The 27,091-nt window shown below is 37.5% G+C and overlaps 3 protein-coding genes across 3 annotated transcripts; 1 reads left to right on the top strand and 2 right to left on the bottom strand.

Moving 5' to 3' along the window:
* Positions 1 to 1,209: 1,209 nt before the first annotated feature.
* rlbp1a (retinaldehyde binding protein 1a) lies at positions 1,210 to 6,385 on the bottom strand. Its single transcript, XM_046033176.1, has 8 exons — positions 6,365 to 6,385; positions 5,313 to 5,353; positions 4,648 to 4,776; positions 4,266 to 4,470; positions 2,953 to 3,131; positions 2,221 to 2,379; positions 2,014 to 2,124; positions 1,210 to 1,908 (listed from the first exon to the last, which is right to left on the bottom strand). Exons 2-8 carry the CDS (start codon positions 5,319 to 5,321, stop codon positions 1,762 to 1,764), a joined length of 939 nt encoding a protein of 312 aa, XP_045889132.1. The 5' UTR covers positions 5,322 to 5,353; positions 6,365 to 6,385; the 3' UTR covers positions 1,210 to 1,761.
* A 4,266-nt stretch (positions 6,386 to 10,651) lies between these two features.
* slc39a1 (solute carrier family 39 member 1) lies at positions 10,652 to 17,136 on the bottom strand. Its single transcript, XM_046033501.1, has 4 exons — positions 16,844 to 17,136; positions 15,303 to 15,433; positions 14,223 to 14,525; positions 10,652 to 12,744 (listed from the first exon to the last, which is right to left on the bottom strand). Exons 1-4 carry the CDS (start codon positions 16,956 to 16,958, stop codon positions 12,391 to 12,393), a joined length of 903 nt encoding a protein of 300 aa, XP_045889457.1. The 5' UTR covers positions 16,959 to 17,136; the 3' UTR covers positions 10,652 to 12,390.
* Positions 17,137 to 19,416: 2,280 nt separating this feature from the next.
* On the top strand, positions 19,417 to 25,379 carry tmem208 (transmembrane protein 208). Its single transcript, XM_046031736.1, has 6 exons — positions 19,417 to 19,661; positions 20,262 to 20,357; positions 21,825 to 21,884; positions 21,988 to 22,124; positions 24,470 to 24,554; positions 24,693 to 25,379. The coding sequence occupies exons 1-6, from the start codon at positions 19,656 to 19,658 to the stop codon at positions 24,828 to 24,830; spliced, it is 522 nt and encodes a 173-aa protein (XP_045887692.1). The 5' UTR covers positions 19,417 to 19,655; the 3' UTR covers positions 24,831 to 25,379.
* Positions 25,380 to 27,091: the final 1,712 nt, after the last annotated feature.

Genomic DNA, 27,091 nt, shown 5'->3' with positions numbered 1-27,091 from the left:
ATACGTCTGTGCGTGGTGGTTCTTGAAGCACTGACTCCAGCTGCAGCCCACTCTTTGTGAATCTCCCCCACATTTTTGAATGGGTTTTGTTTCACAATCCTCTCCAGGGTGTGGTTATCCCTATTGCTTGTACACTTTTTTCTACCACATCTTGTCCTTCCCTTCGCCTCTATATTAATGTGCTTGGACACAGAGCTCTGTGAACAGCCAGCCTCTTTAGCAGTGACCTTTTGTGTCTTGCCCTCCTTGTGCAAGGTGTCAATGGTCGTCTTTTGGATAGCTGTCAAGTCAGCAGTCTTCCCCATGATTGTGTAGCCTACAGAACTAGACTGAGAGACCATTTAAAGGCCTTTGCAGGTGTTTTGAGTTAATTAGCTGATTAGAGTGTGGCACCAGGTGTCTTCAATATTGAACCTTTTCACAATATTCTAATTTTCTGAGATACTGATTTTGGGGTTTTCATTAGTTGTCAGTTATAATCATCAAAATTAAAAGGAATGAACACTTGAACTATATCAGTCGGTGTGTAATGAATTAATCTAATATCCAAGTTTCACTTTTTGAATGGAATTACTGAAATAAATCAACTTTTTGACGATATTCTAATTATATGACCAGCACCTGTATTTACATTTTTATTTACTTTATACCTTTGCTCCACATTTCAGAAGGAAATATTGTACTTTTTTAACCCCGTACACTTAACTGATATATGTAGTTATTAGTTACTTAACAGATGTAAGATGATTATCATGAAAATATTATCCAAAAATAAATGATGATATAATTAAGATATACAGTGGGACATAAATTAATTTAAATATGCCCAACCTTTACCAGATTACCACATTGATCTATCAATAATTATAATCTAATAATATACATTATTCTGAAATGAGCCTTTCTGCATAATGAGTAATTTTACTTAAAGTATATTTTTATAATACATTTGTACTTTTAAGTAAAAATTTGAACGCTGAGTACTTTTTCTACCACTGGTCTGGATAATAAAAGTAATAATTTAAACCTAATTTAATGAATTGAATAGTTTAGCTGGTAATCTTGCTTTATGAAACACTCATCAGGTTCGGTGAAGGAAGAAAAAAAATGACAATTCAAATAAAACTTCAGACACACAAAATCTATTTAATTGAAAATGTCTCAGTTCAGTGCAAAATGTGTCAGTGAGTGTCAACTCAAACAAGGCTGTTGAGACAAAGTGAACTGTTTTAATGGCACTGCACCAGGAGCCTCCTGCTCCTAAAACAATAATCACATGCAGGCTTCCTTTATCAGATTTCCCTCTTCGCATCTTTCTAAAATTCACCCCTGACACTTCTGCACATCTGACAGGATTGTAGGCACAATGCTGTTCTGTATGCTATGAAATGTATTATTGAGGCTCCAGAAACTCAGTCTGACTCATTCTGGAAGTGAGTTACATCATCACATTATCAACTCTCTGATTTTCCCTCTGCCCATAAAGTAACAAGTGCTGTAAAAAACAAAAAAACCCTGTTAACCATCAATTATTATCCAAACATCCTTTTCTTTCCCATTAATATCGCCATATATTACTCATTTGTATACCAACCTCTGCTTCTAACTCTAATGACTTCTTTTTGCTTATATAGGAACTGAATATAATCATTAAAAAAATGTCAACCTAGCTTCAAAATAGACCATATATCTGATCATAATAGAAGCATCTAGGGTGAAGGACACTATAACTCATGGGTTTGAAATGGGTGGACTCGTCTTTCAGAGGGCAGTGTCTTCAGAGCCAAAAAGCTTAGTAGCGATGGCCTGGCAGTCAGCAACAGGGGCTTTCCCATCAAAATCCACAGGCAGGATGTCTGCGTTGAATTCTTTCACATAGTTATCCAGCTCATCACCGTGAATAAAGACCTGAAGAAAGTTATTAACAGCATTCAGAGGAGATGCCTGATGCAAAGTGGATCAAACTGTCAGAAAAACAAACTAAATGTTGGATTTAGATTAAAGGCTTGATACCCTCTCCAGCAGCTTGCTCTTCATGAAGGGTTTGACCACGTTGTATGTAGTGGTGAAGTACCAGGGCTGGTGAGTAACGTGGACCGCCTTGAAACGTGCCGGGAAAGAGTCCTGCGCAGAAACACACAACAGCAACAGATTTGAAAAACTGATTTCTGAGGTTGCACATAATGGAATTCTCAACTTTCCCTTTGAGTGTGTTCTGACCTGCAGCATGTCCACCATCTTCTTGAGCTCAGTCGGCTTAATACCTGAGGCATGCTGCATGGTGAACCCCTTGAAATTCTCAATCAGGACAAAGCCATTAATCTGGGTTTCTTCATTCTCGAGCAACTTCTCCAGGATCACACAATATGCTCGTAGTATCTGTGGCAAACACACACAAAGACTTATTTTCAGTGGTGGAAAGAAACTAAATACATTTACTTAAGCATAGTAAGTACAATTTTAGGTACTTGTATATAAGTGTCCATTTTATGGTACTTTATACTTATACTACACCACTACAATTCAAAGAGCAATATTCTGCTTTTTAGTCCACTGCATTTATTTGATAGCCATGGTTGCTTTGATGTTACATACAAAACAAATGATCAACTTGTTAAATACAAAGCATTGTTATAGAGGCCCCACACACCCACATGTGTTTCCAGTTAGGGATTTACCTGTGGCCATCATGTACCGTATGTACAGGAGAGCCCCTGAAGTCCCAAAATAATGTTGCAAGATTTCATCTTGTGTGCATAAGATTTTGAAAAAACATTGATACTTTATCAAAAGTACTTTTGATCATGGTGTAATACTTGAAACAGAGTAATTTTGTACTTGTTCCACCGCTGTATATTTTTAACAAATACTTCGGAATAAAAGGCTTTCTCATTTCATTATATTTATGTCCCAGAGGTGCAGCTACACTCTCTAAGGTTGCTTTACAGCTACCTCATCGAATGTGATCTCCTCCAGGTCCCAGTTTTCGATGTTGAAGAGCAGGACTACACGGCCGTACTTGTCCCTGCTAGGCAGAACCACAGGGTAACCTGCTTCAATGGTGCTGCGGACTGCCTCAGGGGTTAGGTTCTCAAACAGCTCAGGATACTCCTTCCTGAAGCGTACATAACCTAGAGGTCCCCCAAAACACACACAAACACACCCCACAACTGAACGATCAGCTACATTCTCTTATTGGGCGCTCATAGTTCACAAACCCTTTAAGGACAGTATGAGTGTTCAATGTAGGTTGTTGATGTTCCAAACACAATGACACCACTGTCTCAGTACGTCTACAGCGTTGCTCTCAGCCTCTTCAAACCAAGGCACCAATTAACCCAGAGAGAGAGCGTCTTTTTGCATGTGCATGTGTTCAGTGTTTTACTCGCAAGCAGCAATTAACCCCACAAAACAAGTTCACGTTCACATCACATTCATAACAGCTTCTGCTTCTACATTGATATATGTGTGTGTTTTGTTCTGCTTCTGTCTTTGTGAGGACCAAATATCCTCACAGCAACAGCTAGATAAAGAAAAAAAATCCTAACAAAGACTATGTTTGTTGGTCCTGACCCAGAACATTTGTAATGTGATGTATGCAATGCAGTTCTGGATTATGTTTGAGCGAGATATTTGGTTAAAGGCTGTCGTCATGTCAGTTGGCGATATGGTGTGTACATGATATGTAGATATGTAGTGTTAAAGTTTAGATAGCATTTATAAAATAAAATTGCAAATACAATTGTTTTTATAATAGCATGACAAGTACTGAGCACACAGACACATATATATACATAAACACACAAACAATAAGCAAGTCATAAGCATGGTATCTAGGTATCTTCTCACAGGAGTGTCAAACTCCTCTGCTATTTAATCTCATCTCTTGACAGACCAACACAATCAGCACATGTGCTGTGAAGTTCCCAGGAAACATTGTGGGTTCACAAGTAAAGTAAAACCTGCTGTCCCATTTGGGCACAAAGGAGGGCTTTGTCGGGGGAAACTCTGAAGCATTTCAAAGCCCCCAATTAATGAACACATGCCCCCGTGTCTCAGTGTTGGGCAGGATTCATGCAAACGAGGAGCACAATAGAGGTCTCACCCTTAATTACTGAAGCGACTGGAAAATATCTGCAGAAACTAAATCAAAGCAAAAAAATCCCTTTTGATATCTTAGTTTGTCTCCCTACAATATAAATGAAATACAAATCATTGAATCATTAAAGTTGGACTAATAGATGGTTTCCTCTTCTACTACTAACCCTTCATGAGCTCGTGGGATCTGACAACATCAAACTTGCGAGCTCTGAGGAAGCGCAGCATCATAGAGTCTGGTTTGTCCTCGAAGCGCTCTAGCACCAGTTTGGCCAGGTCGTCTCCCTCCCCTGCTCTCTCCTTCATCATGGCTCGCAGGTCCTTCAGCGATGACGCCCGCCTCTCATCCGTCTCATTCAGCTCATCCTTCGCCTGGATGAAAAAGATTAACAGAAAGCACAAAATGACATCACTAGAAACAAATACATCAGACAAATGTTCGGGTCTGCAGGGACAAATATGAGTGTCAACAAATTGGACTAGACTTTAATATTCTGGTTTGAACTCATCTGTTTATGCCGATGCTGCCACCCAGTTATTATTTCTTACCTTTTGTACAGTGTGGCCAGGCAGTTTGTGGCAGGGCCCAAACACTGGCCCATGATCCTTCACTGTCAAGTGCTCTAGCTTAGACCTCATGGCCTGCTCCTCCTCTGACACCATACGGAAAGTTCCAGTCTGCATAAAGATGAATGTGCAAAAGCTTTAAAAAAACAAAAAACAAAGATCATATCGTCTTATGCAGGTTATTATCAATCATCCGGCTTTCCTTTAGTTTCTTGGGTATGCTGCCATACACTACCAAACCAATTTGTTTGAAATCATCCTTCATGCTTGTCTCCACTATTATACATGCTTTACTGCATGAATACTTCAATGGCAGCTCATTACAGTGACTTTAAGTTGAGAACCCACATCCCATCTGAGCTGGAGCAGACCCCCAAACGATGCACACCAGTGAAAGGCTTGTTAATCTGCTTCACATGATTACAGAAAGGACTTCTAAAGCCACTTCTTAAAAAAAAAGCTTAAGGGCCCATCCCAGAGCTAGCATCTACTGGCACAATAACAGCATCATGCGCTGACAGTCAAACCTTTTAACCCAGTAACCAATGAAGAGAGGCCAAGAAACAACTTAAATAAACTGGCAAAAAGAGAGACAAGGTGGCAATCGAGTGCTCCCTCTTGAATTGTTGCAAAGTAAATAAACTTACAGCAGCCATGGTTGCAGCGTCTCACAGCAGCTTCACTAACACTGTGAAGAAAGAAGAATTGGCACAAACATGAGCACTTCAAACCTTTTTGTAAGCGAGTACAGTGTGAACCTTTTCTGCCAGAGGTGTCCAGATATTTAGTTTGTTCGTGTGAGAGATTGTTTAGGGGAGACCATGGGGTCAAAAATGCATTAATCCACTTACAATAACAAAATTTACATAAATACACCACGGGGCTTAGTGACATTCATATGTTGATGGAGTGATTTATTTACTCATTAGTGGAGCAGACCTCTTTGACACAATACAGTAACAAAACAGCAGATTATCTACTTACTACTACCTATAAAACTGAATATCCCAGTGTAGCCCAAGTTTGTTCCTCATACATAACCGTTGCATTTGAATCACAGAGCTAAGCATCCGATTATTTGCAAAATAAATGCCTGGTGATATCTGAAGAGCCCAGAAGATCGTTTGATAACACTTGTTGCAGTTCTGAAGGTATTTCCAGAATCCTGAAGGACTGTTTTCCACCATCTGGATGAAAAAAATACTGATTGCTGCGACTCTATTTCCTAATCCAAGTAGCAAAACATTTTACTGGACATGGTAAATTTAAAGTACACAATATTGTTGATTCTCCAGAATAATAAAAAATGTTCTTAAAAACATTATTTGAAACATATTCGGCCAAATAATGTTAATTTAGTATTGTATAAAGCCAAGGACTGATAAATATATGATAAAAATACCCAAGTTCTTACAACCAGTAAGCTAGTCTTGGTCAGTTTAAGTTATGTCAAATACAGAACATTAAACATCCAATGCATAGACACTGAATTTACACACATAACACATTCATCACAGTAAATGATAGTGTTGATCTGTCATTCAACATTGAATGAAAGGAAGTATTGCTTATCACACCAGTTTTGTTTTATTGATTACTTTTAATCACCACACTAAACAATACTTTTATGTTTAGAGTGCTCATTCATCTTCCTGATCTATCTAGGGGTTATTTTAATTACAGAGCCGAGCAGACTTACCTTAAGCAGGCAGGATGAGAGGAGTAGACAGAGTGGCAGAGGAGACAGCAGGAGGAGAGAGGACCAGGAGGGGAGGAGTTACTGAAAACGTCACTCAATGCAAGATTAAAATGACACAGTGGATTATAATGAGTGACTAATCTATAATGCAAACTGTGAAGGGGGAATGGAGGAGGAGGAGAGGAGTGTTGGTGTGGATGGTCACTCTACGGTGGTCCTAAGGGGCAAGACACAACAACACTGAACGAAACAAAAAAAATGAAAACATAACATTTTTGAAATCATAGACATTTCATCCATCCATCATCAACCACTTACCCTGTGTACAGGGTCGGGGGGCTGGAGCCAATCTCAGCTGACATCAGGCGTAAGGCGGGGTACACCCTGGACAGGTTGCAAATCCTTCGCAGGGCCACACATATACAAACAACCAGCCACACTCACACTTTTTTCACAATTTAGAGACACCAATTAACCTAGCCTGCATGTCTTTGGACTGTGGGAGGCAGCCGGGGTACCCGGGGAGAACCCACGCAGACACGGGGAGAACATGCAAACTCCACACAGAAAGGCCAGGGTTCAAACCCACGAGCTTCTTGCTGTGAGGTGACCACATACTGTGATCACATTTCATAAAAAGCATTAATTTACAAAACACATTTCACAAAACTCATTAACAAATGACCAAAACAAAGCAGCAAAAAATAAAATGCAATGACATTTCTGAAAACGCAACAAAATTAGAGAAAACAAATGAACAAAATAGAACATGAAAACATTTTAGAAAACACGTCAACATATCAGAAAACAACTACATTTAAGAAAACACATTAACAAAACTGACTATTTTGTTCATGTGTTTTGCGCCTCTGGGCCTCCATACTCTGGACTGATGGTTATTTATCACACATGATTTTATTTTGAAACATAAGGAAATATAACAAAGATTTCTCAAAGAGAAACTATCAAAAGTGCAGATACGTAATGAAAATTAGCAGATTTGAGCTCCACAGTATGTTGGTATTTACCTCTTAAAAAAAACAAATCACATCCCTCCTGTTTCCACTGTGATGCCTGGAGTTCCCGCTGTCACCCATTCAGACGGGATGTTAACCAAGCAAATGTGACATAAAAGATGGGATTTGAACACGACACTGCTGTACCTGTGGAAATGTAGATGACCTCTGAAGGACTCACACTTGCAGCTTCCCTTTACACATTCCTCTGGGCACATTCTTTGAAATCCTCAGAGGGAACCACTTGTTCAGCACCCAGATTATGGATTACTTGCCTGTGATTGCACAACATCGGACAACTTTTTTGTTCCAGTCCTTAATTACTGTATTTGAGAATCAAATCACATTTATCTTCTGGAGATTCATTATAGTTTATTATGCATCTACTCCCATCTTACTTGCCTCCATCTTTGTTACTTACAGCAATAAATAACTTTGATGACAGTTTTGCTTCACTTGCCAACAGCATCTATGCATGACAATGTCAGGTGGTTTGGTCTGCCACTTTGGTTAGACTGAAATATCTCAACTATTTGATGGACTGCCATTCTGTACAGACATCGTCACCGGAGGATGAATCCTATTGACTTTTCCTCCAGTGCCACCAGAAGCTTGACATTTTGTGGTTTTGACACTACCTGAGGGGGAGAAGGAACACCCAACCCAACCCAAACACAGGTCGTAACACCACCTCTACAGATCACTAATAAAAATATTGTATCTAGTTTGTTTAATTTGTACAAAACAAAGTATAAATGATAATGATATATGAAGGTTAACTACTAAATTATTTCTTGGTCGGCAGCAGATTTTGCTTCCAGTCCTTATGCTAAACTAAGCTAACTATCTTCTTGGTCATATGTAAAAAGACAAATGTGAGAGTGGTATTGATCTTGTCATCTAAACTCTCAGCAAGAAAGTGAATAAGCAGATTTCCCAAAATGGCAATTATATTAACTTCTATTAGGCCCCCTTTGAAGATGAGTTTTTAAAATATATGTTTAAATGACGCTTTTATATAGGAACTTAACTGAATTGTGCATAATATCTGTTTATGTAACTTAAAAGTTTTAAATGATCAATCACAGCTTTCATATTTTTCTCTTCCCTCTTGACATTGTGCACCCAAAGAATAAAGCATGCCATTGCAGCATGAAAATGTAGACCTAAGTTTAGGACAGAATCTGCATCATGTCTGAGAGTTCAAAAGTGGAGAATACAGTTGAGTGCCATCGCAAAGCTGGTAGAAGAGGTTAGTGAGCTATGGGTGAACAGAGGCAGCGTCCATAGCACATTCAAGCTTGATGCTCTGCTGGGTCTCCCTCCTCCACACACTGAGGCCTCTGTCATCCAGCACTGGCAGACTTACTGTACTCTGCTATTGTTCCTCTATCAGCACCACTCATTAGTGGATGAATAACCTCCTATTCCCTCAGAGAGACAAACGGGTTAACAATGCCTCCATGAATCACATCAGACATGTCTATACAAGTATTATGAGCAAAATTTATTTTAAGTATCAAAAGTAAAAGTATTCATTATGGAGAAAAATGTTCCCCGTCAGTGTTTTTTTAATTATGTATGAAGTTTCTGGATTAATATTACTGGTGCATTGATGTGTATGTTACATTTGAACTACTTTACATATACTGCTGGGTAGCTTAGGCATCATATTCATCATATTTTATGATCATCAAGATCATCATATTTGTAGCATTGCTGTCCTGTGAGAACCACATATCTCAAAAAGTCAAGAAAAACAACCTGTTTTCAGCTTTGTGACGTTGCATTTTTTCCTAGGTAGTCCAATGAGTTCTTTTAAAAAGGTCTATCCATGTTAAAAAGTAGGAGAAATTCTCAACCTATAAAGGAATGCTTAATCCTTCAGTTTGTCCAAATCTGGAAATATATAAATTTTCACTGGACAGTAAGAGTATGAAAAATGAAAAGTAACAGAGATGTAGTGAATAAAAATGAGTACTATTTCCACCACATTATGAATCAGACTGTTCTGCTGTTTAAATATGTGATCTATAATTTGAAGGTGTTCAGAGGGGGGAATGTCCTTATATGTATGGTTTATCTATCAGTTGAAACAGAAGGTTCTAATCACATTTTATTGTTTCATTATTACAACTCTGCTACTGAGTTTTTCACTAGTGTCAGATTGTTTCCATTATACAGCAAGTTATCATGAATTTTCACAAGGTATTTTTCACAGCAGACATTTTGACTTTTCTTAGTGGGAAAAAGCACAGGTATTAGTAAGAACATTGATAAAGCTCAGTTTTATTGAAGTTTCCCGGTAAGCTATGACAGTGAGCCAGCATGCAATCTGGCCGTCATTATTTTCATTAATTATACCTGTGCTTTTCCGACTGTGACATGTCAAAATTTCTTCATTGGAAAAGGCATAATAAGTGAGGTGGCCAGATGGTTTTTAAAAGTGATAATATTAGTAATCTTAAACAGGCATCAGTGAAGTATATTCCTACAACATATTCCATTCCTCTAATCCTGCCTCTGTTGTCCTTACTGGAGGAGGCTATCAATCTGGTACCACCTAGTGGTACCAGGGATCTTCTTTACATTGTCTAAAGGCCTCACACCCACATCAGAGCAGAAATCTGGTGAATAAGGAAACATTCAGTACCAGTTAATACTGTAATTTAATTTAAGTGCTGGATTAGAATTTGAAGACGATAAACTAAAATACATAAAATATGCTCTTAAATGGTGCACTATACTACAAATACATAGGCATCAACCCTATCCCCAATTATTACACACTGCCCTTGTAAACAACAAAAAAGTATACAAATTGCGTTTAATTTTAGTATATATATTTCCATCCATGATTAGTTTATCTAAAGAGACCTATTTCTGACTATTATTTTACTTAATGTATCACAAATCCTTGACTAAAGTGCAGGTGCTATTTTTGGACAGGATTTTGTTGTATTTAAGTGAATCAAAGTAAACATTTTTAACATCTACTTTGTTATTATTATATATGTACATTACCTAATATCTTAGACAATTATTAATATACAGTACGTTTATTATAATGAAAATTTGTTTAGCATACTTTAAATATGTAAATCTTATCCTTGAAAGAGTAACTTGAGTAATTTTAAGTTATGTTTAAAGAATGTCTACATTATAAAAGTAAAAGGATTAAGTGTATTTATTTATCATAATTCTATAAACCCATCTAACACTGATTACAGGCTCTGCATCTTTTGCATACAACAAACACATAGGCAGAAAATTCCTTTCATCTTTACTCTAAATCAAGTTTATGTAACAGACAACAAAGTATGAATAACAATAAGGCACAAAATAATACATGTAAGTCTACTTGCAAAAAGGTGGTTGATTGGTCTTTACAAACAAATTACTTTTTATGTTACAATTCACAGGTTGGTGTTCTGACAAAAAGCACATTAACACTGCAGTTGGAGCAACGGCATTTCTTTTGGGGAATAGTTCTATCATACGAGTTTCACTAGTGTTTATCCGATAAACTTTAATGGAAGAAATGCTGATGATGTGCAAATATGCACACAATCCCATATTTGAAGTGGCATTCACAAAACGTTTTTGCCGATACATGACACCAACCCACACAAAATCCAATTTTCTGCTATTTTTCCTGATGAGGAAACAATGTGACAATCTCATGACAGACTAAAACAGGAATTGAGACTAAACAGAGAGTTTACAGCTGTAACTGCACACATGGGCTTAACTAGTTGACTCTGAGTGTAAGAAGGCTGAAAGTTATAAAGAACCGTTTGTTAACTGTGCTATACTGTTTCTTGTTTTTCCCCTACTCCATTCTTTGTTATAGCCACTTTACATGTACACCATGAAAAATACAGTTTTGGCCCAATGTGCTGTACTGTAGTGTCCTGCTTGGTTTGTTTAACTGATGCAAATACAAGTATGTGCACTGGTACATTTAAAGGTTCTGTATTTGTCTACAATCAAAATAGAGAACTAAAAGCACTCTACAAAGACGCGTTTTAATAAAGCAAAGTGGCAAAACGAATGGGGCAAACTATGAAAAAGGTCAACATATAGTAATAATAATAGTGATCAGCTTGTTTAAAAAGGGGGTTGTTAAAAGCCAGTTACATTTCATTCATTTGTGGAGATAATCACAGGTTCTAATAAAATGAAATCCCACATATTTCCTCATCATTGACACCCCCCCCCTTTTTTGGCATACAATAAGGCATCAAGGTCCGTTTTACATTTACACTAGTTTACTGGACAAATTACTGGATTTCTGATCCAGTTTGTAATGAGAAGTAAAATCAGCCTAATGAAAGAAACTACTGTAAAATCATTGCACTAAAATGCCAGTATTTACCAAAATCTGGGTCAGAGGAAACTCCATTAATTACAAGGCCAACCATCCAGCTAAGCCTGTAGTGAAGAACGTATCATATGAAATACTTCGACAAAAGTGAAGACACAAAGAGTGCTTTCTGGAAAGAAGAATCTTCCTGATTGAATTTGTTTCAAATAAAATGTAAACATTAAAGATCTGGAAGTATTGATATCCAGACATTATTGGCTTAATTACAAAGTATATATACATGTAACGCAGCCCTTTGTTTCCAGTGGTTTCCTCAATAGTGTCAAAGGTCAGAGGACGTTTGTTTGCAGGTCCAAAGCATGTTGAAACAAGGCCAGTGATAAATGAGGCCAGTTCTTCCCTCTGTGCTTCAGTTAGTCATTCAACAAACTTATCATTGCAGTAAGTGTTTCCTCTTTAAATAAAATCATCTAAAAGAGAAATTATATATGCACATAGTGACTGGACTGCTTTTTATGAATATTTTAAAAGTATGTTGGAAGAAATAAAATACCTGCATTTGTTGCCATGCTCCCTTTGACATTAAAACTCTACTTCACCCACAAACCCTTGTGGAAGCTGCAGTTGTTGGCACAACGCACCCAGGTCACATCCCAGCATACTGGCTTATTTGACAACTACTCTCAGCCCAAAAACGTCAGAGCTGCCATGATGCTGAAGCCCAGCAGGATGAAGAGCACCTTCAGAAGCTGCTTCCCGGGGGAGTTGAGTTCGTGTGGGAGGATCTCTAGAAAGGTGATGTAAACAAACGTCCCTGCGGCAAGCCCCTCCAGGACAGCCTGGATTAGTGCTCCAGCTGCCAGCTGAGCCTCCAACACACTGATGCCGATGGCGATGCCTATAGGTGACATCATGGCGAACACTCCAATGTAAGCAGCCACCCATAATGGACGAACTGCACTCTGGACCAGCTTCACAGACAGACTGAACACTATGATGCTCTTGTGGACAAGTATAGCAATGCAGATCTCTAATACCTGGAGAAAACAAAGAGGTTTTGTGGTTACTTGTACCTCCTTTAATAGCTGTAGCACTTATTTCATTAACATATATTGATATCCACATATAAAATAACATATTCTTAGATATACTAAAATAAAAATTCTATTCACTTGCAGTGGGTAACTGATTAACTAATAAAAGTAAGTGGGTAACTGGGTTTAGAATAAATCAATGCATTCAAAAAGGAGCCCATTGTACTGTATGGGCAATTAACACAAGCTCACAGGCTGATGTGGTTTAACTGACACCAAACTGAAAACCAGTGTTTCGCTGATCTCTTGTGGTGAGAAGTTCCACGTTTGTCACACTTCTGTCCACAGGATGCTCTGACGCACCTGTAAACCACATCCGACAGCAATGCGAATGTGTACCAGCCAACTTCTACATCCCAAGGTAAGCAATTAAACCACTACACTCTCAGCAAAAAAAATTTTCAGCAGGTGTTATGTTACTCTATAACTGACTCCCCTTTCACATTTCGGGTCAACTAAATGTCCTGCATTTGGTCCACAGCACGGTACACCTTTTAGGATTACGTTTTTAAATACTGGTGTTGTTTTACCCGAGTAATGTCTGTTTTATTATATTATTATTATTATTTTCCATTATGTTGTTACAAATATTTATATGTACTTAAGTCCCCCTAAAATTGAGATCTCAATTGCAAAAGAATCGATAACTACTAGGGCTGGACAATAATAATAAATGTTTGATTTTATTCACTTGAATCTTACATGAATTAGGACTTAATTATTTTACTAAGATGTTTATTTTGTTGAGGAAGAAGGACTGAAAAAAGCTTTTACTTAATTTTTCTCAACCATATTTGCTGACAAAGATTTTATTATAATTGTTTTGAATGTTCTACCTCAGATTTGTGAAGTGATCCACTGTTTGGCTTCAAGTGTTAACCATAAAGATGAGTTTAAACCACAATTAACCATCAGGTTAAATAATGATTTTATACTTACTGTGATAATTATCAATATTGAAAGTTATGAAACTTTTATTGTGATTGTGTCATTTTTGGCCATATCGTCCAGCCCTAATTACTACTAACAAAGTTCACTGTTATTTATAGTGAAATAAATTTCCAGCTGTACACACACATAACACAAAATTATATGCAGACAAAAAGTTGTGAGGGAACATTGATAGTAATGAGACTGTTTAGGCCGTTTAGGAAGACAGTTCTGAGTCAGATGACAGCAAGTTTCCAGTCCTGTGAAAGCGTCCTGAAGCAGCAAACTGAAACCCTACTTTCTCTTGGCTATATGAGTGCTGTGAATTTGATTCCACCTTTATTTGTACAGCACCTTTCTCAAACGAATGTTTATAAAGTGCATGACATGTAATAAATCCAGTAGCACCAGAGAAGTAACTTTCAATAAGTTAAACTTAAATAACTTTAAAAGGACACCTTCAACATCAGGTGAAAAACTTTCTGTCTTACCTTTGAGTCAGTGTTCTGCAGGCCGATAGCAAGACCCTCAAAAACTGAGTGGAGCGAGAGGGAGAGGAAGAGCATGAAGGAACGAAATGGGGAGTGAGCCTGAAAGTCAACATGGACGTGGTGGCCGCTGCTCTCCAGATCAGGGCTTATTCCATGGCCGTGTCCATTTCTGTTGTCCGGCATAAGGGGAGCCCTCTCCTCCTGAGCCACTCCCATCTCCCGACAGTTCAGGACAATCCTCTCCAGTATGAGGACCGTGAAGAAACCGGCTGCCATGATGAACTCTGGAAGTGGGAAACTGGTCTGTTTGAGACAGACATAGAGATCAATCAGTTTGCAGGCTCATTCCGATGAAGTCAAGATTCAGGGAACAGAGAAGGTAAACAGCACAGTTCTGTCTTTAACGGCCAACAGTCATCAAGGACAAGATATCTAGAAGTGCTTTGTCAAAAGCAACTGGAATCAATCGATCACTTGTTCTCACTTTATTCTAGCATTTTAGTATTTAGGACCTTTTCATTCTATCCCTTTATTGAATAATAAATGCAGCTGAACATTATCTTAGTCTTTAAGAGAATAAAACAGCAAAAGCAGTTGCCGCTGACTTAGTCCTAAAGTATGCTTAATATACATGGACAGATGTAATCCCTACATTGTGTGTATGATTTAGTCAATTAACCGATTAATTGATTGACAGAAAATTAATCAACAATTTAGACATTTTATTAATCATTTAAAGTAAATTATAAAGTAAAAATACCAAACACTCTCTGGTTCCAGCTTCTCAAATGTGAGGATTTGCTGCTTTTTCTGTTTTATATCATTGTAAATTGAACATTATGAAGTTTTGGACTGCTGGTTGGACAAAACAAATAAACTAAAGAGGTCAATTTTGGCTCTGAGAAGTTGAGATTTGCATTTTTCACAACATTCTGACATTTTTCAGACTAAATGATTAATAGATTTATCAAAAACAATATTGACAGATACATGTGCGCTAAAAATAATTGTTAGTTGCAGTCCAAGTGTGTATATAATGTATATAGTATATGATAAGATTTTATTCAGAACCTGCCATACCTCCACCTTCCGGGAATTCAGCTCAGCGGTGATGTCTGACAGATAATCTGGAATGATATCGAGGAGACATGCTGCCAGGAAAACCCCACCGGCGAAACAGCTGATCAGACTCAGAACTGTGCGGTGGGTTTCTGCAAATGGAACGATTAAACATCTCATGTCTCATGTTTCAATATACACAACATACACACAATAGTAAAATGACTGCAGACAAAATGGCATAAACTACTGAGTCAACAAAGCACATTTTCCAATTTTTGCCTCAATTATGTGTTATGTGTCTGATTTTGTGCATTTCTAGGTATTCAGTATCTCACAAAACTGAGTACACCTCTCACATTTTTGTAAATATTTGATTAAATCTTTTCATGTGACAACACTGAAGAAATTACACTTTGCTACAATATAAAGTAGTGAGTGTACAGCTTGTTTAACAGTGTAAATTTGTTGTCCCCTCAAAATAACACATCACACAGCCATTAGTGTCTAAACTGCTGGCAACAAAATTGAGTACACCTCTAAGTGGGGTATAACTGTGGGATTAATGGTACATCTCAGACATGGCACTTCAACATAAATCACTGCCACTCCTTCAAAAGTTAGAATAATTATTGGAAAATCATGTGACACATCAAGAACAGGAAAGCACAGAACAGAAGTCAATATGACTCAGCAGAGCACACATGCAGAGATTTAATATGTAATAGAGAGAAATTATACTTTCACTTCCATATAAGAAAGCCAGAGTTCATCATAATTAAATGTGACCATGTGCTAAGAGGCTTCAGGCTTCATCCCTATCAGGTGACTCCAGCCCAGAGCTGTTGTAGTAATGATAGTGATAAACTATCACTTTAACCATACAGGTTGACATAAATGAGTAACAACGTAATGGTGCAATAATTAGCAAACACTGGCAGACCATTACAAACTATATGGAAATGTTTTAAGAAAATTAAACATTTTTTACATTTCCGGGAAAGGATCTGCTTTTGCTCTTAATGGTGGTTGTTTGACTTGACTTGATCAATGGGTGAAAGCCAGCTCTATTATTAACCACGTTACCACAACTCTGTTATCACTTAATTTATGGTTTCTATGCTGCAGTTGATAAAATCAATAGCTGTTAATCAACATTAGGCTATCTACAGCTAAAGCATGTGATTCAGTTGGCTGGTGAAAAGACCTTGTAGCTTCCGCTGATCTAAGGCGCGACCACGAAACTTCATTAAAACGTCTGGCCATTTAACGTTTGCTTGTTGATTTGCAAAAGGTAACACAGCGTAAGATAGAAATGAAGACTGCAAATGAATCAGTAACTTCCCTTTTTTGGTTCGGCATCAAAGTAATGCCGCCACAAGTAATCCAAAATCAAAGTAAAACGTATAAATTGTTCGCCATAATCCACACTGTGTAACGTTATCCGATTGGAGGCAACTTTATGCCACTGTGAGGAAGATGAATACAACATAGGATATCAACAATACCAATGTTAACAGTTGCTTATATTAACTGCTTATGAAATATTAACGTTTACCAACCTGTGCCGTTTGTATCTCTGAACCATCTCACTTTAGCGGGGATAAATCCAAAAAGAAGTGTTAAAAGCAATAAACCGATCAGAGCGCCTATTTTCACCTGAAGCAAGTAGTCCATTTTGTAGCATAAACTGTCAGTTCAATTGTGAGGTTCGCTTCCTAAATGTGCAATCATATGATTAGCTGTGAACCAAGCCGAAGGTTGTTGCTTGCTAACCGATACCAAGATAAGCGTTTCACTGAGACAAGCAGCCACCGTAATGTTGTTATTTAGAAAGTGGTGCTGCTGTTCATCTACGGTGGCCGCGAAGGGTCAGAAATGGCTTCTCGAAATAACTGAACAGGGCGCCCTAAATTGTGCTACCTAGCCTAATTATAACAGCAACGCCTAGCATTTGTTAGCCTATGTTGTAGAAAGTGTAATTAACAGATAGTATTGACTGTTTAGAATAATGTATTTTCTTTAACAGAGCTTAAACAATATTCAGTGGTGGAAGAACTACTCATATATTTTACTCAAATTAAGTACCAAAACAAAAAATATCTTTTGGGCTTTACTGTAATTATGTTTATCCAGTGGTGGACGAAGTACACAAATCCTGTACTTGAGTAAAAGTTCAGACACCATTGCTAAATATTGCTCCTCGAAAAAAGTAGAAGTCTTCAATTTAAATTACTTCATGAGTCAAAGTACAAAAGTACCTGCTTTTAAAAATACTTGAGTATCAAAAGTAAAAATACTATTAGTATGTTTATGTATGTAATTGTTGAGCTGGAGCTCCTTTAACTTTTTATCAGAGTGCAGCTAATGATTATTTACATTATGGATTAATCTGCCAATTATTTTCCCCACTAATCAATTTTTGAAATTCTGAAAACAGTGAGAAATGCCATCACAGTTACCCAGAGTCCAAAGTGACACCTTCACAATGCTTGCTTTGTCTAACCAACACTTCAAAGCTCAAAATTACAAATAAGTTAAAATATTTGTGAAGGTGGAACTATGAAATTTTTTACATGAAAAATGTCTTAACCTTGAAAGTTGGTGACCGTTAATTTCAATGTCAGTCTAATAATTGTGTCAGCTGTATTAGTGAAATGTTGGGTGGCTTAATTTATAACAAACATTTATACTTTTAAATTCTTCATATGTTTTGTGTAAAAATTACTTTGTGAAGTAACTAGTAACTAAAGCTGTCAGATAGCCTAAATGTAGTGAAGTAAAAAGTACAATATCTCCCTTACGAGATGTAGTAGAAGTAGAAAGTGGCATGAAAAGAAAATACTCAAGTATATTTAGTTACTGTCCACCACTGATTTTACCTACATTTTTTAACCCTTGTGAGAAGTTTAAAGGTTTGTCTTTGGAGAACTTTAAACTACAATATTTCCCTCTCAAAATGTAGTGGATTAAAAGCAGAAAGTAGTATGAAATAAAAATACTCAAGTAGAGTACAAGTACTTAAAAAATAAAGTACAATATAGGCTACTTAGAAAATCAGCAGCTATACGTAATTTATTGACTAAATATCCCTGTAATGTTCCAGTAAGAACAAGTGTTGCTTAAATGTAAGCAGTTACAATGTATAAAAGGGTGTGTCTCAAGGGCGTCACTTTGTGTTGAAAAGTGGTGGGGACATAAGGGCTCAGATTAGGGGTATGATGATACACGAGACCTGACAATGCTCAAAAACAAGATGAGAAGATTTTTTAAACTATTTTGAAGAAATCAGAAATGCTGAAACATATGAGTATGGGTTTGGGGGTCCTGCCTCAGAAGATTTTGTGCATTAAACACTTAATTTCCTGCAATGTAGAGACAATTTCTGCTCCAATTTCGGAAATGTCTTCATTTATAAAAAAAGAAGCAAAAAATTCAGCTGGCAGGTGACAATTCATGAATAGAAAAATATAACATAATATAATGCAGTAATCAGCAGCCTGTGACTTTTTTTGGACAATGCACATTTGTTTCTTCAATATTTAAATTGCTTTGCATGTTTTCTAATTGTGCAAATAAACCTTTGCCAAAGCATTTTCATTTATTAGTTAACATTTCTTGGTGCTAGGTATTTTTAGGAACATTTTTAACAAATGCTTTCAAAAAGTGATGGGGACAAAATTAGCCATTTCAAAATGTCCCCAGTGTAAATGACACCTATGGTGTGACTATAAACTGTTTCCTAATTTTTTAGCTAATTGTGAACGAATCTACACTCACATCCACTTTATTGGGGTGACAGCAGAAAGACGAGTTTTTCATGCACAGTTTTAATCTTATGTCCAGTATTTTAGCAATTCCTGAAGCTCCACAGACGTACACCAACATGGTCCCTATTTCAGTTATACATAGGTAAAACAGCAAGATGGGAACCAGATGAATCTGTGAACTCATGTTTTCTTTGCTCTGGCAGATGCATTTACAAATTGACATTTAATCTTGCATTAATAAGACAGCGTCATTGTACAGACTGTAATTGAGTATATCCCTTTTAATTGTCCGCTGGTAACGTTTTAAATTTGACTATTTATTGTTTTTAAAAAATGACCAGCAGGTGGTGGTGGTACCCTGTCTCCAAATTCCACGAGCCCGTTTTCGAGGGCGGTTGATGACGGCATTTTCATGCGCCGGATATGTTGACTCCCTGTAGAAATCTCAAATGCTGATGTGTTACAAGAAACTACACCGAAAGCAGACTTCTGAGTTTATTTTTTGATGCACTAATATAATAACGGAGAGAAGCGGCGGTGGGTCACAGGTCGATGTCAAAGAAGACGCAGTGGAAGAGATCAACAGCACCGCGTCTGAGAGCCAATGGCGGTGAGGGAATCAGACACATGCAGCTGCAACAGTGACAGACTGAGACAGGAACAACTGACTTAATCACTTCTACAATAAGCAAGTCACTGTAGCTGATGCTGTTGTGCGAAGTGACTCAGCTACAGTGAGACCACAGTTACAATAAGTCAAAAGAATAATCAAACGCAGGTTTAATCACTTTCTGACATCAGTTGTAAATCTATTCAGATGTGGTGTGATTTAAGTTAGCCTTCCATGGCCTCTTATTGAAATTCCGAATTGATTTTTGTTTTATAATAACTTAATCAAACATTACTCATTGTAAGTTATATAACACCATTTTGCAAGGGGGTACAAACGCAATACAACAAAAGAAACACAGCACAGAGCAAAAACAGCATAATAACTATACAAGAAGTTGTAAATAAAGCAGTGCAGTTTAATATACAGTTTTCTTTATGTATGTGGAGTAAAAAAAAGAAGAAAGGTCTACCCAAAGCATTACCCTAAGAAAGGCATGTGTGAAAAGCCTGTTTTGCACCTGCATTTAGTCTAAATGCATTGATTGGTTGAAAAACAGCCTGATGTTGCTGAAACAGCTCTCTGTGTTTTGTCCGACAGCCCAAAGGGAAAATTGGCACAAAGGGAAAGAAGCAGATCTATGAGGAGAACGAGGCGACGCTGAAGTTCTACACAAGAGTCATCCTAGGAGCTAATGTAAGAACGTCAATGCTTATTTTTGTTTTGTGTCAGTCGAAGAAAGTGTTTAAATCTCAGCGAGGTGGAGACGGCAGTCGTTTAATGAGTGGTATCAGGTTTATACTAGTTCACTGATATGTCTGTTTATTAACCTTATTGGATGAAAGTTGCTTGAGTGTCAGGCCCCGACACTTGGCATTAACTTGCATCCTGATTGATCTGATCACAAGTGAACAGCTCTAAGTACAGGTGTGAATGCGCCCAATACGCATCAAGGACACATTGATAGATAGATCTGAGATATGATCACTCAGAAAAGGGAAAAACAGAAAATATTTTCTTCATGAAATGTAATCCCTTGTCTCCAAAGTCAGTTAATAAAGTTGTGTTTTCAGACAGTAATCAGTGTGGCCTGTCCCCTAGAAACCCTCATTTTTCCAGCCTAATTCCTGTTTTATTTGTAATTTGACAGTAAATTTATCAAATTCAAGTTAAAAACAACAACACATTTGGGGTTTGCAAACAGAAATGATGTTCGTGTTTATTTGCGTTATTCCCAGCTTGTTGAAGTGCATAACAAAGAGGGAGGTCCACACAGAAAACAGTTTAAATGAACAAAATGATTTATTAAAGATAACTCAACTTACAATTAACTCAAAACACAATTAAACTCAAACTCAACATACTCAAGAACAGCTTAGTTAGTGACCATCGGTTGTACACTTTTCAAAATGCATTCGGGATACATTGAGTGGACTATATAGGGTATAATAATAATTATCACTATATATTCGGACAGCACTACAAAATGGTGAGTTCACTATATAGTCCTCTATATAGTGAGTAGTGGGTGATCTCGGACACAAAGTCAAAAAAATCAACTTTCCTAACCACCTTTCCTTCACCTCGATGGAAAACGTCATAAGGTCAAGGAAAGATGTGAAGGACAATTCATAAGAACTTAGGAAAAGATGAACGTGGGGCCAAGAGAATCTGGCTGCTCTTTTCTAGGCGACGTGTAATTATGCGACGGCGGATGTTACTGACGTGACCTGCTGTGATGAAACTACAATGTTCAGAAGATGGACGCATCTTTGACACTGCGCCCCGTGTTGTTTTAATGTAGGCCATCTAAAGGTGGACAACACGCTGGAATATTAATGGAAAGTGTTGTCACATTGACAATGCTTGCTCACACTCACCCCCCTGCCCACTCATATTTATCAACATGAATCCCAATCATTGTATAGTGTTTCGCACAGAATGAGAGAGAACAAAACAGCAAATTGTCACATTTGAGAAGCTGGAATCAGATCATTTTAGGAATTTTTGTATGAAAAATCACTGAAATGATCGATTGATTATCAAAATAGGTGCAGAGAAATGTTTCTGTTGATCAACTAATTGATTAATTGAGTAATCACTACAGCTCTACTATATTGTCAGGTCCTCCAAACCCATTTCAATACTGCTCTTCCTCCGCAGGCAATATATGGGGCTGTAAATCTTTTGGTTTTCTACAATTCGTCTAACTTTTGGACATGGGTGAGTGTATTTAATCAAGATTATTTAAAATCTCAATATCCACTTTTCTAATGTAATTTCTAGTAACACCTCTCCCTTCCTCCACCTTGTGTTCATCCCATAGCTGCTGCTTGTGTTTGCACTAGCAGTGTATGTCGGGAGCTACCGCTCTATGTCCGCCATGGCCAAGCCAGCGTTTGCTGAGGATGGAAGTCTCCTGGACGGAGGAATAGACTTAAACATGGAGCAGGGAATGGCAGAGTAAGTAGCCCCCAAAGTACAAATGGATTCATATATATTTGGAAGAGAAGCTCCATATTTAGTCTTCATACTGTAGCAACAAGTGGCCCTCCGCAAGGAATCCCGCTCTCTCAGGTCACCATCTCTGGGCGCCCTTAGCGCATTATGAATTCAGATACCACTTAGGAAAAAGGGCAACCTCTGATAACAAGATTGTTTCAACACTAGGTACTGGCCTGACCGTCTGTATTGAATTTCTGATTCAAAAGTTCCCTAGTCAACGCCTCTTCCTCTCTCACTTCCAGAGAGTAGGGTACTGAACACATAACCTGGAATGAGCTACTTAAATGGCCAGTTTGCTGGTTATCGGTAATGAGGTGTGTTAATGTAGGCAGTGTGGATGTTAAAGTAAGTAAATACTAACTTACCAGTCTAGAAGAGGGGGAATAACACGAAGACAAAAATGAGACGAAAAACTCTTTCTAGTTTTCTTAAGGCGTCCACCCAAAGACAAACTTATTTATTTTCAACAAGCCCCAAAAAGTTCACTCAGAGCTCTAGGGTCAGCAACTTAAATAAAGAAATATACAGAGTGGACCCCACCCTTTTCTCAAACAATCATTGGCTATCAGGACTGGATCATCACATTGATTGGTTTTTACATTGCTTTTCCTTTTATAGGTAGATGGTCTGTCTGTCCAGTGGTTGCAACCCCCCTTTGCCTCAGTTCACAAACAATTTTCCAAATATGGTAATAAAACATATAATGCAGGTCTCTATAACTCATGTTAGAATAATCCTTTAAATGTTTAACACATAAAGGCCAAATATAGTAGGCCACACTTCTCAAACAAAATAAATGAACATCCCTTCTCTTACATAATCTTAAATGCATGCACAAATGAAAATCCACTCGGAATGCAGAATACATTAAATCAATTCATGTCAACACTCATCCTACTCTTCTCATCTCTTTCTGACTTCAAAAGGAGTGAAAAGCCTCCCCTGCTCCTATAGTCACAAAATGAAAAAGATGCTTGTCTCTTCACAACTGTTGATGTCACATTAGCAAATAGTGCATTCTTTTCTGATCAAAACAATTATTCAGACATCATCAGGGAATACACATAAAATATGTTATTTCAAAAAACAAGTTTTAAAATGTATTAATGAATGTTATAAACTCAAATAATATAGATTTAAAAGATGAAAACTATTGACCCTCCTCTTATTTTCATACCTCTTTTCACACCTCCACCCATGTGCGTGAGATACACACATCTGTTGTCAGGGAGACCTCGTTAAAGGGTCGAGCTGGCAGAAAGAGTGGACTTTCACTTCCTCTTTACTGCACATCAACGTCTAATCTGAAATATGATCATGTACAACCCTAGGTCTCTGAAGGCCGAGCAAAGGTCAACACATAAGAGACTGCAGAGACACATTAAAATATAAAACATTATATCAGACAAAACATCTTTCTTACGCTAACTTTGTACTTTTGCAGTCTGAGATAAGCAGTCAACAATTATCAGTCTTAAAACACAGGCCATCAGAGTTAAAGCACAGACGAATCATGTTACTAAATGGCTTGTATATGTGTCAGGCAGTCAAACAGTATCTTTGAAGGCCCCCCAAGAACCAGAACCAGTTGCTTCCAGTGTCCTTTTCTTCACATTTTTCTCATTCTCACAACAATACACTATGAAAACAATGTATGACTATATGAAACAACTTGGAAATCCTTTTTTAAGGTGGTCTGTCAGGAAAAGAGAAATGCATTTTCAGTGTGCATACAGTAGATTTATTATTAAGGCAGCTTTCAAATGTTTCTTTTCTCTTCTGGTAATGATACGATGTGAGCTGTGCTTGATGGACTTTTTTTGCCCTGGGTTTCACTTATCAGGCTACACTCAGTCTTTGCTAACACCTCTTATTGATTGAGCATATTTGGGACAGGATGCATTGCAGACATTACTCAGGGCTGAAAATATTGCTCGCCTTACTTCTCATAAATAATTGAATTTTTATAATTTATGTTGTTTAGAGGTATACAGTGCTTAGTTTAAAATTATAATTCTTTTGGTGAGGTTTTTGTATTTTTATATTTTGTGCATTAATAATAAAGAAGTTCTGGTCATGATTCTACTTCTCCTGTTGGACTATTATAATATATTTTGCTTAATATAAAAGTATTTAAATAGCAGTCATATAATTTCTTGTCAGGTTAAAAAAAAAAACTGAATTTATTGTGTCCCTCATTTTCTGACACTAAACCTACACTCTTGCTGAAGAGTACATAGTTCTTCTGCTGTGTGCACAGTAACTTTAAGTTCTAATTTATTGTCTGTTCATTCTGGTTTTAGGCACCTGAAGGATGTCATCCTACTCACAGCCATAGTACAAGTGCTCAGCACAATCTCCTCTTATTTCTGGTATCTTTGGCTGCTGGTAAGAGCTTTTTTAGAAGATGTTCTATTTCCAGCTACCCTGATAAATTCTATGAGATAGCTGTTATTTCCTTTTCCTTTTTGCCCCCCCTCATGTCTTATAATTTAATTTAATCTTGTCTTTTGTTGTGTGTGTCAGGCCCCGGCCCGCGCCCTCCACCTGCTGTGGGTGAACTTTCTGGGCCCCTGGTTTATGGCAGATAGCCCGTCGGCACCAGAGGAAGTGAATGAAAAGAAGCAGAGAAGACAAGAGCGCAGACAGATGAAGAGATTCTAATGCTGCAGAGCAGACAGAGCAGTATTTTTATACACAGAATCTAATATACAGATGGGAGGAACTCATAAGTTATTCAGGAAGAAATTTTGTTATTACATAAAGTCAATCCAAATCTGATACCGTGGAATCTTGTTTTCCATGTTTTCTCCTGTAATCCAATTTTCTCTAAATTATGAAATGGAATCTTCCCTATTTAGAGTATGTCACGGTCCAAATGTCATTTGTCCTCATGCAGAGATTTAAGAGTCTGTTGCACAATCACATCACACTGCCCCCTGCAGATTTCCATAAAATGTTCCCCTAACTGCCCTGTGATACAGTGACAAGATTATAGCCCCCTGAATTTATTCTGTGTGTCATGGCATGTCTTATTTTTATTTTATTTTTATTTTTCAAAAAAGTCTCTGATTTAACAGAATCTATCGGTGAGCCTTCATTACAGAGCCGAGAGATTTTGTTTGTTAGACATTAGGTCTTATAAAATTAACTGAATAGTAATAAAGTTTTAATAGGACAGTAAACTTTTTGCAATAAAAATTCTTCCTCCAGTGTGCGGAGTTGATCTTCTGTGTTTCAAAAGGTTTTGTTTTTCAGTTGTCAAAAAGTTAATGTTATGCCTTCAATCATGACTTAATACTGAGCAATTATTTAAGAAAAAAAACAAACATATATGGCTGGGTCCAACTGAAAGGTTCTCTACCATAAGGGTTATAATGTAATTGTCATTGAGAATTGTGGAATTTTAGCCTCCTCAATCAAAAGTTAACATCAAATGTACTGTAAAGGCAATGACCGTTCAAACTGGAGGTATAAATTCTGTTTTCAAATAGCTTATCTTGTCCAACTAATAGTCCCAAAATCCAAACCCAAAATATTTACTTTATTTTGTTTGATAATGACTTAAATGGATAATCAATTATCAAAACTTTTTTTGATTAATATTTTGTTGATTGACTAACTGAGTAATCAACATTGGTTTAACGTTACAGGCTGCAAAACTTGTAAAACTGACATCATCCCTTGTCTTTTTTTCAATGGCTCTTGAACCTGCTCACATATTTGAGATTAGAGATTTAAGATTAAAGCTGACAAATCAACGACTAGATGACAGTTTAATCCCCAAATACTGAAGAAATGTCAACCACTTGCAGCACAGCTACATTCAATGTTTCTGTTTCCATCCGGTGAGTTGAGCCTTATCCTCAGGGGAAAATGTTGTTTATTATCAAGTCTACTAAGTGACTTATACTGTCTATCCAGTGTTGACAAAATGTATTCAGTGATTACTTTAATGCACAGACTCCAAAGAGAGTGAGTAGGCTAGTAAAGCCCAGATCTGCTCCTAATATAATTCCAGATATCTCATTATTGTTACATGTATGCTTACCTAGCTCAACAAGCTACAACCTGCATTCTTCAGGTTTGAAGAGGAATCACAGCAATGGTGTGAATCCTGTTAAAAGCAAACAAAACAGCAAGGCATTCGCAAAGTTTGCCTCAATCTAATATACACAGGAATTCAAACAGCTCTTTTTTACCTAACTTTGCATTCCCACAAGTCTTTTCAAAATGACTGCTTTTACTTTGCTTGTGTCCTGCCCTCCTTCATTCCAGCCCTGTGGTCCTATACTGTCTCTATTATAGGGTTATAAACAAAGTAACCAAAATTAGAGCAGCACGGCATCCAGTTGTCAGGGCCATTCCCAGATGTGGGCTTTGAGAGGGACCATGTTGCAATGTAATTTAGCACTGGGGCCACTCACTTGCACGTAATCTCACCCCCTCAAAACTCACATATGTGCTTTGTGTTTTCTGGCTGGTGTGTTTACTGGGAAGATGTGCAGAAATTGGGATTTTACATGTGTTTATCTCATCCAGTTGTCTGCTAGGAAATTCCCCAACTTTGAAAGATCTACCTCGTGGATGGAGAAAGGACATGTGATTGTTTTTGCTCAAAGCTTTTTCATATGCAAACTTTTCCTTTTCTTAATAACACAAAATTGTCCCTGCTTCTACTTTGAGGTGCAGCACAAAAAAGTATCTCCTAAAATAACTTGCTGCATGTGAGAGTCCCTGTCTTGGCTGCTGATTTAAGATGGAGAGAAAGGAAGAGAGAGAGGTTCTTGTTTACCATGGCAGTAAAAAAGGGTTCATCCTGACAAGATGAAATAAGGGAGTTGAGGCTGCATTCCATTTTCCAGGCTTTGTGTGTAGCTTTGCATGCGATAACCTAAAAAAAACGCTTAAACCCATTAGAACCT

Source organism: Micropterus dolomieu, linkage group LG20, assembly GCF_021292245.1.
Source record: "Micropterus dolomieu isolate WLL.071019.BEF.003 ecotype Adirondacks linkage group LG20, ASM2129224v1, whole genome shotgun sequence".
Lineage (NCBI taxonomy): Eukaryota > Metazoa > Chordata > Actinopteri > Centrarchiformes > Centrarchidae > Micropterus > Micropterus dolomieu.
The sequence above is the reverse complement of the archived record's forward strand: the minus strand, read 5'-3'. Positions and strand labels throughout refer to the sequence as shown.

What these genes read in the sequence shown, in the direction of transcription:
- rlbp1a (XM_046033176.1), bottom strand. An exon ending in AGATGGTGGACATGCTGCAG is followed by an intron (nt 2,125 to 2,220) that starts GTCAGAACACAC and finishes GTTTCTGCGCAG; the next exon opens with GACTCTTTCCCGGCACGTTT. An exon ending in AGAGCAAGCTGCTGGAGAGG is followed by an intron (nt 1,909 to 2,013) that starts GTATCAAGCCTT and finishes AACTTTCTTCAG; the next exon opens with GTCTTTATTCACGGTGATGA.
- tmem208 (XM_046031736.1), top strand. An exon ending in GAGTCATCCTAGGAGCTAAT is followed by an intron (nt 20,358 to 21,824) that starts GTAAGAACGTCA and finishes CTTCCTCCGCAG; the next exon opens with GCAATATATGGGGCTGTAAA. An exon ending in TCTGGTATCTTTGGCTGCTG is followed by an intron (nt 24,555 to 24,692) that starts GTAAGAGCTTTT and finishes TGTGTGTGTCAG; the next exon opens with GCCCCGGCCCGCGCCCTCCA.
- slc39a1 (XM_046033501.1), bottom strand. Translation starts at nt 16,958, where the DNA reads ATGGACTACTTGCTTCAGGTGAAAATAGGCGCTCTGATCGGTTTATTG. An exon ending in CAGAGATACAAACGGCACAG is followed by an intron (nt 15,434 to 16,843) that starts GTTGGTAAACGT and finishes TTCCATTTGCAG; the next exon opens with AAACCCACCGCACAGTTCTG. An exon ending in TGAATTCCCGGAAGGTGGAG is followed by an intron (nt 14,526 to 15,302) that starts GTATGGCAGGTT and finishes TGTCTCAAACAG; the next exon opens with ACCAGTTTCCCACTTCCAGA.